At 42.9% G+C, this 16229-nt stretch overlaps 1 protein-coding gene across 7 annotated transcripts in view; it reads left to right on the top strand.

Annotated features, from left to right (window-relative positions):
* Positions 1-16229, top strand: part of OSBPL9 (oxysterol binding protein like 9) — a 111386-nt gene that overhangs the window by 56624 nt on the left and 38533 nt on the right. For 6 of the 7 annotated variants that reach the window (XM_066597602.1, XM_066597601.1, XM_066597603.1 and 3 more), the window contains one exon: positions 9459-9554. In XM_066597602.1, the coding sequence (XP_066453699.1) occupies positions 9459-9554 (96 nt within the window). Of the gene's footprint in view, positions 1-8685; positions 8795-9458; positions 9555-16229 lie in introns of those variants that run through there. The other variant, XM_066597605.1, reaches the window with a different exon arrangement.

The raw sequence follows: 16229 nt of genomic DNA, 5'->3' as shown, positions 1-16229 counted from the left end.
ACTGCCACTAGAGGGAGCTTACCGCATATTGTCATACTATGAACTCCTAAGCTCCCTCTAGTGGTTGCAGGGAGATGCAATTTGATCATTTTAACTAGATATTAGAAAAATTGATCACCAAAAATAAATCTGCACCAAATGTTGGACCTAAAACAACCTGGAGACAAAAGCCGTACTACACACTCCTGACATCCAACGTGGTGAGGTCAGGTTCCTGATGGTCTATGAAAAATAGTTGTCTATTCATGGAGCAGATGGAAGGAAACCTGCCAAGTTCATGCTGCCCATACCAAAATGCAACCTAGGGGGGAATTTATGTATTGATGTGTTGGTGTAAAAGTCATAGATTTTTGCCCAGGTTGTACTTGTGTAAAGATTTGCCTTTTTTTTTTCTTTTTTGTGCTTTCCCTATCACTTTTTAATTAAAGTGGGTGATTTTAGCACACAGCTGGTGTAGATTTTGCTTTCTGGAGCACAGACTTATCTACGTTGCACGTAATTTCTTATGAGGCATGCGTCTATTAACCCCTTGAGTGGCGGGTTTCCTACCACCCTGTTGTGCCCACCAGGGCAGGTTTTTTAAAATGGTCTAATCATTGAATTTCAACAAATATTGCAGTTGCGTCTCAAGAGCCATAACTTTTTCATTTTTCCATTGACATGGCCATATAAGGGCTTGTTTTTTGCGGGACCAGTTGTGATTTTTTTTAAACAGGGGGAGGAAAAAAAAAATGGGGAAAAAAGAAAAAAAGGGGCCATGTCATGAAGGGGTTAAATAATGATTACGACACATGGATACCACATGTGTGATTGTATTTTGGATTTTTTACAAAGTAAAGGGAGACAAGTGTTTTTATAATTTTTTTTATTTTTAATTTTTTTTCCCCCCCCTCCTTTAGGGGACTTCCACAGGGACCCATCAGGACCCCCTGATCACATTCCGAAGGTCCGATGGTGACAGCCCTTTACATGCTGCAGTGACAGCCCTTTACATGCTGCAGTCACATAGACTGCAGCATGTAAAGGGTTAACACAGCAGAGATCGGAGGTTTTCTCTGATCTCTGCTGTAAGAGCTGGTACCTAGCTGTCCTCTGACAGCCAAGCACCAAACTCTCCCTGCCACAGAGACCATCGGCTTGCTTTTGACAAGCCGATGGTCTCTATGGCAACCTGTAAACAAAGCAGGAGATTGCCGGCATATCGGCAATATCTTCTGCTGGTTTTTCAAAGCCCTTGCTTTGTTCTCTGTGGGTCTGTGCAGGCAGAGCACAATGTCACAGCTTGTGGCATTGTGCTCTGCAGCTCCCATAGTGATACATAGCCCAGAAATCTTCCGGGCTATGTCTCTATGAGCAGTGGAGCTCGTCCCGGAAAATTTCCGGGCGTGCCACTCAAGGGGTTAAATGTGGTACATTTCATTGTAGCTCGCTTGATACTTTACTACATTTCCCACAAAGTCTTTTATAATCTGCTGGTTTGTCAGGATTCCATGCCACCCATGGTTATGACGGCAAGAATGTTCTGACAGGTTCCCTTTAATCCTGGGTCGGCCTTTCACCCCTACTTTCTCGTTTCGCGTTCCCACATTGCTAAGTCTTTTATATCATGTGATGCTTTGTACAATGCAGTATTGCAAAACTCTAATTCCGTTGCTCCTGTTACCATTTAAAGCAGTGATTCCTAACTGATGACCCAAGGGCCACGAGCTGCTGCCTGTCCTTGGGCCCAAGGGAGGCAAACCACATTGGGTGCAGATGCCTTTCCTGTGACAATGATTGGGGAGGATCGTTCCGTCTACACGTGTTTTTAAACAGAGCGATTACCTTGGGGCTCCTTCACACTAGCGAGTGGAGTGGGGGGGGGGGGGGGAGGGGAAAAACGCTGGAAAATCACATCTTTGTTCTCACGATCTTTGAGCATCAGTGTTACTTTTTTGCAAGAGAATCTCTGCCACTTGTGATTTTTGTCGCATGTATTTGCCATGAATTTCTTGAAAGAAAGGCAATAGGACTTTCTAGTGTAAAAAACTCAATTGCGATACGATAAAAAAGGAGACTCCATAGGGAAAAATAGGACATGCATTTTTTGTGGTTTTTTTTTTTGGTTTTTTCACTCCAAATTGTGCAAGTGAAAATACCGTACATGGGAATTAAATAATTGAAAATCATTGGTTTCCTACTTCTTCGTTTTCACTCACTCTTGCATTATGCAAAAATCTGACAATTTTTATCGTAAGTTTGAAGTCACCCTTAGGATGATATCGTTCCGTGTAAAAGTGCCCTAAGATGACCAGATGCCTTGTCAATCCCACATTTGGTCAACTGTTGGGTGGATTCAAAACTGGCTGAGTGATCGTACTCAGAGTGGTCATAAATGGCTGCACATTAAGTGGAAGAATGTATCGAGTGGGGTACCACAAGGCTCTGTCCTAGGCCCAGTGTTGTTCAACATTTTTATAAATGATGTGGAGAAGGGAATTCATGGGAAACTGATCAAATTTGCTGATGACACAAAGCTAGGAGGGATAGCTAACACTAGGGAAGAGTATTCAAAAAGATCTGGAAAAGCTTGCAGAGTGGGCAGCGACTAACAGAATGGTATTTAACAAGGAGAAATGCAAAGTCCTACATCTGAGAACGAAAAATGAGGAAAGCACATACAGAATGGGAGGAATTGGGCTAAGCAGCAGCACATGTGAAAAAGACTTGGGTATACTAATAGATCACAGACTGAACATGAGTCAACAATGTGATGCAGCAGCCAAAAAGGCAAACACAATTCTGGGATGTATTAGGAGAAGCATAGAGTCTAGATCACGTGAGGTAATTATACCCCTCTACCCTTCCTTAGTCAGAACTCATCTGGAATACTGTGTTCCGTTCTGGGCAACCCACTTTAAAAAAGACATAGACAAACTGGAGCAAGTTCAGAGAAGTTACCAAGATGGTGAGCGGTCTGCAAATCATGTCCTATGAAGAAAAGTTAAAGGATCTGGGAATGTTTAGCCCACAGAAGAGAAGACGGAGAGGAGACTTAATAGCGGTCTACAAATATCTGAAGGGCTGTCACAGTGCAGAGGGATCAGCCCTATTCTCATCTGTACAAGGAAAGACTAAAAGCAATGGGATGAAACTGAAAGGAAGGAAACACAGATTAGATATTAGACAGTGAGGGGGATCAATGAGTGGAACAGGTTACCACAGGAGTTGGTGAGTTCTCCTTCAATGGAAGTGTTCAAACAAGGGTTGGACAAATATCTGTCTGAGATGTTTTAGTGATCCTGCAGTGAGCAGGGGGTTGGACCCGATGACCCTGGAGGTCCCTTACAGCTCTACCATTCTATGATTCTAAGAGAGAACAAGAGGCAGTAGCAGGGCTAAAGATGGCATCTACATTAGTTGGAAATGCAATTTAAAAAATTATGGGATGCTCCTGGAGTGTCAATTTGATAAGCAGCTCAGAGATCCTTCTTGAGGCTTCCCCACAGAACTGCTTAGTGGCCTAAAGTCAGGTATGCTGTCGTGGGGAGTCGGTAAACTGTGCACCCAGGAGCTGCTCAGTGATCCCGATTAATGGCACAAGCTTCAATGCATATGTAGCACTCCTACCACCACTGGGGAAAAAAATATAGATACGTGATATAAAATTATTTTTTTTCCCATTGAGGCAATGTCTCTATGATCGGTGGGGTTAGTGACGATACGGTGGCTCACTCAGTCCTTGTAAAAGTCCCAATAACACTTTTTTTTTTTTTTTTTTTGAATATTCAGCAATAACACCAAAATACAATGAAAACACAGCAGCCACTGGCAGCACATACACTTTGTGCTATGAACATAAATACTTGCCTGTCATGTCGCTAACTGAACAGTAATTTCCTCATTTACTACAACACAGTGCCCTAGCGCCACTACGTGTACCCAACATGGTTCCTGTGAGGCATCCCTCGCCATCAGACTCATGGCGTTACCACAGCCTGGTTTTCACAGACCTCAAGCTTTCAGCCTTCTCTTAGTTGCCCTCTTGAGGAGTAGCTCCAGCTCTCCCTCTCAGAGCCAGCCTGGCTCTGGCTTTCAGCAGCAGCTCTGCCCCAACTTTCAGCAAAGGACTGAATTTGGAGATTTTAGCTCCTCCAGACACACCTCTATAGCTGTCCCTGCTGAGTAGTACACTTTCCAGTACTCAGAAGTCCTGTTTACAGTCCCCTGCAGGCCTGGCTGTCCAGCTATCATAGTTGCTGCTAAGCTAGAAGAAATTATTATACCACACTGTAATCTACATACTGTTACTGAACAAAACACACTATACCAATCTTACCGTTATACAAGGCCCAAATAATACCAGTACTATTCCGTAGTGTCTGACTGATACCGCCACACTGTTACTGAATAAAACCCACCATAGAAAGACCAATATTCCCAATACCATATACAAGGCCCAAATAATACCGCTACTCCATGACCACTACATAGTGTCTGCCTGTTCCCACAGGCTGATAGTCCCTTTGGTTTGTAGGTGACCTAACAACCAAGTAACTCTGAGAGGTGGGGGATTTGTCGCCCTGTGGATAGTGCGTGTACACGGAATGACTATCGTCCGAAGTTGCAGTTTCCAGCAACGATTTCGGCAATCGCCCCATGTAAAGGTACCTTGATGCTGCAATAGAACTGTCCATACAGGGTGAGACGGACGCAGTGCTATCGGTGTATATGTTGTTGACTGGAGACCACATCGTTGTATAAGCAGATGATATACTGCTCACCTATCATAAAACCGCTACTCATTATAAGGGCAAAGAAAAAGCCGCTACAGAGCGGATGGGGTGGATATAATGTAGGAAGAGAGAGGGGTTCTGTGCGCAGTTGTTTGTGTCTGGACTGAAAAGTGCTTTAGGGCTCATTCACTTCTACATTCAGGATCTACATTTGAATTCGGTCTTTTTTTCCGTTTTTGGAGCAGAAAAACAGAATTCAAACAATTAAGTGTTTCCGCTTAATCCCCATTGAATTTGCCGGGTTTTCAAAAAGATGAGACGCTTTAAGTTTGCTGCAGACTGCACGTTTTATTACAAAATTTATTTTTGTTTGTTCCCCCCCCCCCCCCCCTACATAAACAAAAACCCAACTCTTGCTTCCATTTAAATTTCATATGTTTCGTTTTTGCAGTAAAAAACAGAATTCAAACAGAAATCCCTAATGCAGGTATGAACGAGCCCTTGGAACTCGTTTCCTATTTTCGGTATTGTTTGCTCCCCCCTGTATTGTACTCTTTGGCGTTGCTCTTCGTACATTCCAGGAGTACATTATTTGTACGTTATGGGCACTTTTGAGGCTTTATAATAGACCTGAGCAATTATTTCTTGGCCCAGACATCACACCGATACCTGGTCTCTACATCTGAGACTACAAGTGTCTTATTCATCCCTCAGTCCCCCCCCCCCCCTTTTGGATTTTGGCAGCAAGAACTGATTGATGTTCTATCCAGTGTTGAGCTAGATAGAAAGGGGTTAAATGGCGAACGAGTCCTTGCTCCTGTCCTGCTGCTTCTAGCCATGCCTGTGGTGCACAAAGTTCATATCTGCGTTCAGAACCTCCGTAAGGGGATCCCGTTGCGGATCTGGAAGGAAATGCCGGAAGAGAAAACCCTGCATGAAGGACTGGTAAAGTGCCGGACAGCTGAACGGAGATCTGACGGACACCATTGAAGCCAATGAGGTCTGCTTGCCGCTCTTCGGTTCAGTTGTAAGACGGATCTGTTCGGCCAGGGAATTCCGTTTTTCCTGCTCACGAATTTCCTTGTAGAGATGAAAACCAGTGCAAAATAGTGTGTGAACATGGCCGTGGGGCGAGGGCACCATCTGAACAGCATATGAATGCACAGTATTAATGACTTACCAATATTCTGTATGGTACCATGTTGGCCGGCAGCGAAAGGAAATGGTTTGTAGTTAAAATGGCCTCTGATGGCTGCTGCCTCTTTCCAGCCAGAAGTTTAACTCTTTCCAATCCAATTTGTATTCTGGTTTTCCTAGGGGGGCTTACTCTTTTTCTGCCATTATACAACAGCGCTCTCTACAGACTAAAGCCAGTACTGCATGAGGTGACACTTTGGATAGGCTCCGACAGCAGAGAAGTTGGCAATATACAGTAAGAGAACCCCGACGGATGTCTACCAACATCGGAGCTGTACAGCCTTAAATCAGAATGTCTTCAGAGGTCAGACAGTGGATTGGAAAGGGTTAATACTGATGACCGGAGAGAGCGGCGCTCTGGTTGCCTGGAGAACTTGTAGAATGTCTCTTGCAAATGTTTGTCAACTTTCTTGGAGCATTGTTAATAAAGAGCTAAAAGTGTGAAGTTTTGTACTTTAAGGTTTTCTAATAAGAAACAGAATATCTTTTTAATTTTTTTCATTGGCTCCCTTTTGTGGCCAACTGTGTAGAAAGTTCAACGGTCCGCATGCAGCTATATCGGCGTGATGTTATCCGGTCATAGCGGGTCTATGGATCTCTTGCCAGGCATGCAGTCTTTATTGCCTAACCATGGTAGTTTCAAGACCTGCATGCCATACGGCAATGATTTTATGTAACGATTACTATAAAAAGAGGGTTGTTTTTGTTTTGGGTTTTTTTTTTTGTATAATTACATATGTTTTAATTTGTGTTTGTTAAAGTTTTGCGACTAGTATAAAATAAACAATAGCAGAAAGGTCTCGCAGGACCATATAGATGTATAAAACTGGTAACCTTAACATTTTCTTATGTACCTTCAAAACCTCTTATACATTTTCTCCTTTTGAGTTTGTGAGTTCGTTGATTTTGTACGTTACATTGTTGCAGGATGGGGAGATCCCCTCCAATTTAAGAAATCAACAGTTTTACCTTTCACATTGCCTGATCTATGGATCTTGTATAGGATTGTTACATCCTTTCTTTTCCACTTCCGAGCGAGGTCTGCTCTCCCCGCCACTGCAACGAAAAAGGAAATGCAGCTTGGTTTTCAAGGACCTATCAAGTGCCCCGCTCTAATGACCTGATATACAATTCAGATCTATCCCATCCAAAGTATACAATATATACAGCATTTATCGCATCTTAGTACCACTTATGCTGAGGCCCGTCACGTAGCGCTCCGGTCTTTTAGAGGAGGAGTAGATGTCAATCTGGAATAATCCAGTCATTTGACCTTAATGATGATGGATGAAGACTCTTGTTTGCTTTTATGAATGAGAGGCATAATAAAGCTGTTAATATTAGTAAAAAAAAAAGTGATTTTTGTTGTGATGAGATTGGGGAAGAACAAGAACGCTGAACAGCTGGTGACCAACGCATTATTTAAATGATAAGGACCCAGAGGTTTTTTCATAGAGAACTACTGGGTCATTCCATGCCAAACCATCACCAAAAAATGAGCTGTTCAACCAGACCAAATAGGCGTTAATCCAGTGATTGGCTGCAGCAGTCACATGTCCTGGTCAACCGCAACCAGGAAGGGCGCAGTGGATGTGAAGCAATTTTAAGTGATTGGGGGGGGGGGGGGGATATATATATAATGTTTGCTTTTTTACCATTTCTGATCCCAAAGCCATGCAAAAATGCGTTACTCCCAAAAAATTCAACAAACTTTTTTTTTTTAAAGATATTGAAGGTTCTAGTTTACATCATGTGACCATGAAATGAAGAAGATCCTATTTTATTTCAAAATGCTCAGGCTGCCCAGCAACAGAATGGCACCTTGTTATGTCATCGTGGGAAGGTTCTTGGGGAACCCCGGAACACTGATCAGGGCATTTAAATGCCACTGTCAGAATTTTGACAGTGGCTTTTAAAGGGTTAACAGCCACGATCAATGTTCACTCTCAACGCGGCTGTTGCTGTCAAAGACAGCCGGCACCCGCATTATATGAAGCGGGATCTGCTCCCTATGCTGCTCCATACACATTTCACGTCTCCATGACGTCACACTACATCCCAAGGGGTTAATGTTCCTTGTCCTGCCTTCAGTCTTTGTCACCTCAGAGTATATAGAAATGCTGAAGTTATCCTATTATGTTTCCTGATTTGTTTTAGAATGAGTCACCCAAGTGTTACTTTTATGTGGAATGTTTTCTTTTCTTGAAGCATTTGTCTGTTGTGCTACATTGTTACTATAACTCTGGATGACTTCAGTATACCAGTATCTGTATATTAAGGGGGCACCGGAGATGGTGGGTCTCTGTGTACTATGTCTGACTAGTTTTTTCATTTAATATTTAGCACATTTTATGATTGCATGGTGTTTATAGATACGTCCCCCCCCCCCCACTCCCCCTTACACCCCCCGCCGTCTACAGACGTACTGGTTGGCATTTGTGACACATGACTTGAATCCATTACAAAGCCTCTTCACGGACGTCTCGTGGTGGTTGATTTGTGCCTTCTCATTGGATGACATGTATTCCGCGGTCCGGTCTCATGCATCCTCAGGTCTCAGGGACCCCATCTCTGCAATGCAAGTAAAGTAACCGCAGCAAGTGTTTGCCAAGGAGGCCCTTGGTTTCACTGTTGCCACAGGTCTGTGTGTGTCTAACGCAGCGCCTGGTAGCACATAAGGGTGTTGTCCCTGTGAAAATTACAGCGTGAGCCATGTAATCGGAGGATGTAGGGCATTTTCCTTCCAAGAGCTGGCAGAACAGCAGTCTGGAGCGGCACCCCTCCCTATGTGAGAGACGTGGCATCAACAGTGCTGCCAATGAAACCTGCTGTGTGCGGCCCCCTTAGAGGTGAGGAAGCTGCTCATTGGAGGCTCTTAGAAGGTAGGTGAAGGATTCGGAGGAGTTTGATGAAAGACATTGTATCCGTGTGACTTTCCTCGTCATTGCCATATAAATGCCAGGACCATGTGAATGTATGCTGCTTTCTTGTACCTTTTTAGGCAGGTTCATTTACATATATTTCATATTGACTTATACAGTATATGCGGCGATCACATACTGCGGGCGGCTCGGACTTTCCAATACGTGGATTTAAGCTGCATAAAAAAAAACAAAACACTATTTTGTTTGCTAAGATGGGTTGTCTATTCCTACTTATTGAACTTGTGGTTACACCCCGTCCGACACTTGTGCGCACTTCAGGCTCCCCACCCCAAGGAATAGGCTATGCCCCCTCCTTGGCATTGATCGGTTTACAGTATCCTGTGTGCATGCACCTCCATGCTGGCACATGGGGCTCTGTGTTAATGACTTGTCCTACTTGATGTATTGTGGTTCACAGACAGTTTACCATCTCGTATCCATTTCCTGCTAAAGCCTCATTACAGTGGCTAAGCTGTAATCTTACATGTCGGCTCTTGATCGGCAGTAACACGCTGACCGGCTTCGTTCTGGTTGGTCTCGGCGTTACCGTCTATTATACTCCAGCTGTGACTCTGATTTTCCGGCACTAATTTTAACACTATGGTTTCCCTTTTTTTTTCAGGGTGTGGATTCTGGATTTGTTCCAAGTGTTCAGGACTTTGATAAGAAGCTTGCCGAGTCAGATGCTTATCTGCAGATCTTGATAGAGCAGATAAAGGTAAGGTAACCCGTTAACGCCATCAGTAAAACCTTTTTTATTTTTTATATTGCTGTGCCTCCCTGCTATGATCATGCATTGAAATTTATATTTAACCCCGTAGTGATCAAGCTTTTATGGTTTTTTTCCATTTTTGTTTTTTCCTCCCCCCTTTTTAAAAAAAAAAAAAAAAAAAAAAGTGACGCCTTTATTTCTCCATCGACGTCGCTGTATGAGGGCTTGATTTTTTGCGGGGCAAGTTGTATTTCTCAATGGTGATATTTAATGTACCTTATAATGTACTGATAAACGTTTGAAAAATTTTAAGGAGAAAAAAATTGAAATTCTGTCATCTTTCAGTGCGTCTTGTTTCTACGGCACCAAAACTGCAACAAAAGTGACAGAACTTTATTCTATGGGTCAGTCCGATTACTATATCAACTTGTATCGTGTATTTTTTTTCAAAAGATTTTTTTTTTTTTTTTCTTCTGCGTGCAATAACTTTTATTTTTCCGTCCATGTAGTTGTGCGAGGGCTCATTTTTTGCAAAATGTCCTGTAGTTTGAGTTGGTATCATTTGGGAATACATACGACTTTTTGATCACTTTTTATTGCATTTTGTTTCTTGGAGACAGGGTGACTTAAAGCGCATTTCTGGTGGTCTTTATTTTTTTTTTGACTACGCTCATCTTGTGGTGATAGATCAGACTTTTACGGACGCAGCGATACGAAACGTATTTTTGTTTTGTTATTTAGAATCATTTCTTACAAATATGGCAAAAGGGTGTTTTGTTTTTTAAATAATTAGTAAAACTTTATTCTTGTTTTTTTTTTTGTTTTTTTTATTGTTCAATGGTTTTTATTGGCATTTAAACAATACAAGTTTGATTACATAACATCAGTCAAACATTTATCACATGTATTGAGCAAATAACGAGTTGTTGATTTAAGCATAAAGATTTGCTTAACAGATGATTTACATTACATTTAAGGTAACTAAGGGTGGTTGGAGAGATGGGGTAGGGAGGAGGGTTAGTTGGGAAATGAGGGGGGGGAGGGGGGGAGAGGATAGGGGGGGGTAAATATAACAATTCACTCGTATTTTTTGTTTTTTTTTAAAACAACTTGCAATGATTTGATCACTTCTGCGGTATAATATAATGTTATAGCATTACATTATACTGCGATCGAGCAGGCAGTCTATTAAGCCCCTCCACCGGCATGGCTTGATGGGCATTCTGCCAAGCCAGCCCTGGGGCCTTTCAGAAGGCCCCCGGCTGCCATGACACCTGCACAGCTCCTTGCAATCTCATCGCGGGGGGGGCCGTAGGGACCTCCAAACATCATTTGGGGGATTTAAATGCCGCTGTTAGAATTGACAGGGGCATTTAAAAGGTTAACAGCACTGATAAGCCACGTGGCTCATCGCAGCTGTTGCCGCCAGGTGTCGGATGTAAGAAACAGCCGGCACCTGGAATGTACGAAGGGAGATCACCACGATAGGCCGATTACTAGGGGGTTAATGGTTGAAACTGACTACTCCTAGTATTAATCATATTTTAAAAGAATTCATAGTATCAAAATGTTCCATAACTTTTCATGACACCAGCAAACTTTTTTTTCCTTTTTTTTTTGCAATATAATCTGTTGCTTCAGTTTCTTTCTTTCTTCAGAGTGTGTATACATAATATACGTGTGTGTATATAACGTACGTAGCAGTATTTCTGGCTATTCTATGACGTTTTTCACTAGTTTTCCCCTCTGCAGGCTCCATCTCGTCTGTCCTCTCTGAGCTGATGGGTGTAGGCTAGCTGCTGTGATATCTCCTATACACAGCAGACATCAGAGCAGGATTTCTTATCGGTCTCAACACACATAGAAAAAAGGAAGATTCCGCTCCCTTTCTGAGTGCTATGTAAAACTGTGAGCGGGGATTGTTTAGACGTAGCGAGAAGTGAGCGAACCAGCGACTTGATTTCTATGCAGGCTGATACTAAGTGACAAACGAAAAGAGAACAAATAGTGCACCATAGCGTCACGTTTAGCCGTAATGCTGATTGTACATTTTTGATCGTTTTGAACGAATTTTTGGAGTGATAATCGTTACATGTAAATGGGCCTTCGTTGTATAGGGCTCCATAACACGTCTAATGGAAAGCTGGAGACAGGGTCACAACATGGATCTTCTGCCACCCTGCACTGTGACTTCTGCATAGGTTAGACCTCACTCATAATGCAGAGTAATGAGAGCGCAACTGCCTATGGCAATGCATTTGCCTGCAAAATTACTGTGTATTACAAGCACACACAGCGGTAATCATGCGCTCATATAAACCCGGCCTTTGGGTACCCTTAGCAGGTTGCTGGCACTTTGTCTGGAATGAATAGCATAGTCATCCACTCTATTCCGTCTGGCCCTAATGCCAGAAATCAATGGAAACCTGCTAAAATGGAGACCACCGCTTGCAGACTTGGTTTGTAGTCTAACTGGGACAGGACACAGTATGATTGTAGTCATAGACTGGTAGAGTTGGAAGGGACCTCCAGGATCATCGGGTCCACCCCCCTGCTTAGTGCAGAATTCGCTAAATCATCCCAGACAGATGTCTGCCCAGCCTCTGTTTAAACACTTCCATAGAAGGAGAACTCACAACCTCCCGTGGCAACCTGTTCCACTCATTGGTCACCCTCACTGTCAGAAAGATTTATTTCTAATATCTAATCTGTATCTCCTCCCCTTCAGTTTCATCCCATTGCTTCTAGTCTTTCTTTGTGCAGATGAGAATAGGGCTGATCCCTCTGCACTGTGACAGCCCTTCAGATATTTGTAGACCGCTATTAAGTCTCCTCCCAGACTTCTTTTTGGCAAGCTAGACATTCCCAGATCCTTTAACCGTTCCTCATAGGACATGATTTGCAGACCGCTCACCATCTTGGTAGCCCTTCTCTGAACTTGCTCCAGTTTGTCTGTCTTTTTTAAAGTGGGGGACCCAGAACTGGACACAGTATTCCAGATGAGGTATAACTGAGGAAGGCCCCCTACACACGAGCGGAAATTCCGCGGCAGGATTTCCCGCAGAATGTCCGCTGCTGGAAGCCTGCATAGGATTGCGTTAACAAATGCAATCCTATGCAGACAGGCGCGATTTGTCCACGCAAAATATCGCGCGGCAAACAACCCGCGGCATGCTCTGCGAGCCCCGCACAGAAATGTCACTCACCCGCCGCCGGCTCCGGTCTGCGCATGCGCCGGCTGCCTGGCAAGCCGGCACATCAAGCAGCCGGAGCCGACGGGCGCGGGTGAGTACGCGCATGTCCCTGCAGGCGCTCGGGTCAGGTCCCAAAGGGTAGAGGGGGATAATGACCTCACGTGATCTAGACTCTATGCTTTTCTTAATACATCCCAGAATTGTGTTTGCCTTTTTGGCTGCTGCATCACACTATTGACTCATGTTCAGACTATGGTCTATTAGTATACCCAAGTCTTTCACATGTGCTGCTGCATGGCCCAATTCCCCCCTATTCTGTATGTGCTTTTTTCATTTTTCTTGCCCAGATGTACATTGTCATGACCTGTTGGGGGTCCCTGAGGACTGGAGTTGGGGAACACTGCTCTAGTGGATTCACAACTGCTTGAGGGATGTGCAGCCATTTATGACCACTCTAGCAGTTGCCTTGTCCATTCCATATTTGGTCTTTTTTTCAATAAGTATGGTATGCGCTACTTTGTCAAATGCTTTACTAAAGTCAAGATATACTATATCCACTGCATTTCCCTGATCAACCCAGTCGGTGATTCTGTCATAGAAGGAAATTAGATTTGTCTGGCATGACTTGTTTGTTACAAACCCATGCTGGCTCTGGTTAATTACTCAATTTTTTTTCCAAGTACTTGCATGCATGCCGTTTTAGTAATTTGTAAAAAGATCTTTCCCAAAATAGAAGTCAGTCTCACAGGCCTGTAGTTTCCTGGATCCACCTTCTTTTTTTTTTTTTATTTGAAGATTGGGCCAACATTTACCCTTTTTCAATCTTCTGGGACTTCTCCTGTTTTCCAGGAATTTTCAAAGATTATGGCAAGTGGTTCAGCAATTACCTCCGCTGCTTCCTTTTGTATCCTAGGATGTAATTCATCTGGACTTCGAGACTTGAATTTATTTAAATTAGCTATGTGTTCCCTCACAATCTCTCGGCTTATGAACTAGCCTGCATTCTTTTATTCCTCCAATAGCACAGGGAAATCAATTGATGTTCCATGTACTTTCTGAGAGAAAACATACAAAATAGGAATTTAAAAATTCGGCCTTCTCAACATCTATGTTAAACAATTCACCATTTTCATCTTGTAAGCATCCAATAGCATCTTTGATTTTTCTTTTGCTTTTGACATACCCCCCCACCCCCATCCTTTTTTTTATTGCTTTTGGCCTCTGTTGCAAGCCTCAATTCATTAGCTTTAGCTTTTCTGATACTTGCCCTACAGTTTCTGCAGACCAGATTATATTCTTCTTTAGATATTCCCCCCATCTTTCCATTTGATAAACATATCTTTCTTCCTTTTTAACATGTGTGCAAGTTCTGTGTTCATCCATCCGGGTCTCTTTAAATGCTTCCCATTCTTCCTTCTTTTAGGGATTGCTAACTATTGTGCTTTGAGAATCTCATTTCGCAATATTTCCCAACCTTCTTGGACATTTCTGTCCTTAAGAACATCCAGCCATTGGATTCTTCCTACTCTCTTTCTGAGTTGATTACAATCTGCCCTTTGGAAATCCAACCTAGTTTTACAGAGCATGCCCAGAACTCTTTCCTGAAGTCCATGGCTCCTTTCCTGATTGGGGTTTCTTCTGTCTGTCTGTGCGGACAAGATGCCTCCATAATATTATACAGAAAATAGAATCAAAAAGATAAAAAATAAACATTGATTTGGGGAAAAAAAGTCTTGCCATATAGTTGACCAATGTACAGTATTTTGACATTGACTTTAATAGTATCCACTAAGTTCTCAATTAGTTTTTTTCTTTTTGGGCAGAGCATTGTAGCTGATTACATTGTTCTGCCCTCCATAAACAATGGACACTGATGTAGCAGAGGCTAACATGTGTACGATGTCAGAAGAATCTCATGGAAATCGGCAGCAAAATAAACGTTTGGCTTTATTTTTCTGTCAGAATTACAGAAACTAAGAAGAAACACCTGATAGAGCCGTAGAGATGGACCCCGACCCGCGCCGTCTGCAGACCGCATGGCTGATATTCTTTGCAATCTTGTAGTGATTTTTTTTTTTTTTTAACTTTTTTTCTAATCTGTCACAATAAAAGCTTTTCCTCAGACTTTCCCGTCTCCAATAATCTTGTAACCATCAGATCATCTCCTATATCGTACAAGAACACGTCCAGAACCCTTTTGAACTTTTTCAGTGAATCTACAATCACCGCATTATGTGGCAGAATGTTCCATATTCTCGCTGCTCTTATCATCTAAGAAGGGATTCTCCATATTATGTGTAGTAGATGTCTCCTTGTTTCAATCCTGGGTATAAAGATTATTTGGCTCTCTGAACTGTATAGTATATATTACATAGATATAATGGCGTAACTATCTACCACTGGGAACCCCACACAGCACAAAAACAGGGGCCCTGAAAGTCCCCGAATGCTTGCCGAGCGCTTTGAAGTCTGCTATCTCTAATAAGACCGTCGAAATGAGTGCAGCAACACACATGCCCCCCACTCAGGGTGACCCCTGTTATTGGTAAGACCACCCCCCAACAATCCCTTATCTGCTACCCTGTGGATAACTTTCAATCTTGGCCCCGGCCATTCCCACACTATCTTTGGTCCTTCTACTTTTGCACCTTCTCTAGCCTCCATCTACAACACCCAGCATTCTCTGTCAAGTCACTTTTGCCATTTCAACAGCGTTCGGGTTGCACGAGGGGTTAATGTTGTAATATTTAAAGTTAGTGCACACTTGGATGCAAATTTCTTATTCATTCTTTATTGGTCTGGTGGTTTTCAGCATGGATACCGTTTTTAATGAATCTTTGTGCTGTATATAGTTCCCTGTTCTGTATAGAGCCGCACCTGTACAGTCATGTGAATGGCGCACGTTCTGCATCTCTTTGATCTGCCGTGAACGCCCCGTAGACCTCGGCTTTATTCACTGGCATCTTCTTATTTTTTCTTTATTTTTCTTCAAAGCTATTATGTGTTCCTGAGGACACAAGTGACGCATTCAGCCCCATAAATGACTCAGTGGCTCGTGTGTTATGGACCTTGACTATGACCGTATATAGCACATTACAGCTCCTTCCCTGTTTATATCAGACGGTCAGATTTCAGGTGTATTTGGAGAAGCTGAGTGTTTAACTGCAACCCGTAATCAGAGCCGAGCAATGAAACCGTATATTAGATTAGACCACTTCCTCCGCTGAGCAATTAATCCCATTCGGGAGACTGGTAGAACTAACCGGCTGCTGCAGACAGCAAACCACAGATCATTTTGGATCCTCTGACCGTGATTTTAACCCATCGGTAGTAGGTAGGTTTAGCCCTAACATTTGGGGAAGGTCATGTATGGATGTCTACCTCTCTCCTGATGCAGCTTTGGTCTAAAGGACCTCTAAATTTTTTTTTTCTTTCTCTTTATATATTCTCTCATCTAACTCTTTTTTTCGTTGCTGGCTCCTGGACT

Source organism: Eleutherodactylus coqui, chromosome 3 (genome assembly GCF_035609145.1).
Source record: "Eleutherodactylus coqui strain aEleCoq1 chromosome 3, aEleCoq1.hap1, whole genome shotgun sequence".
NCBI lineage: Eukaryota > Metazoa > Chordata > Amphibia > Anura > Eleutherodactylidae > Eleutherodactylus > Eleutherodactylus coqui.
This window is presented reverse-complemented; position numbering and strand designations above follow the sequence as displayed.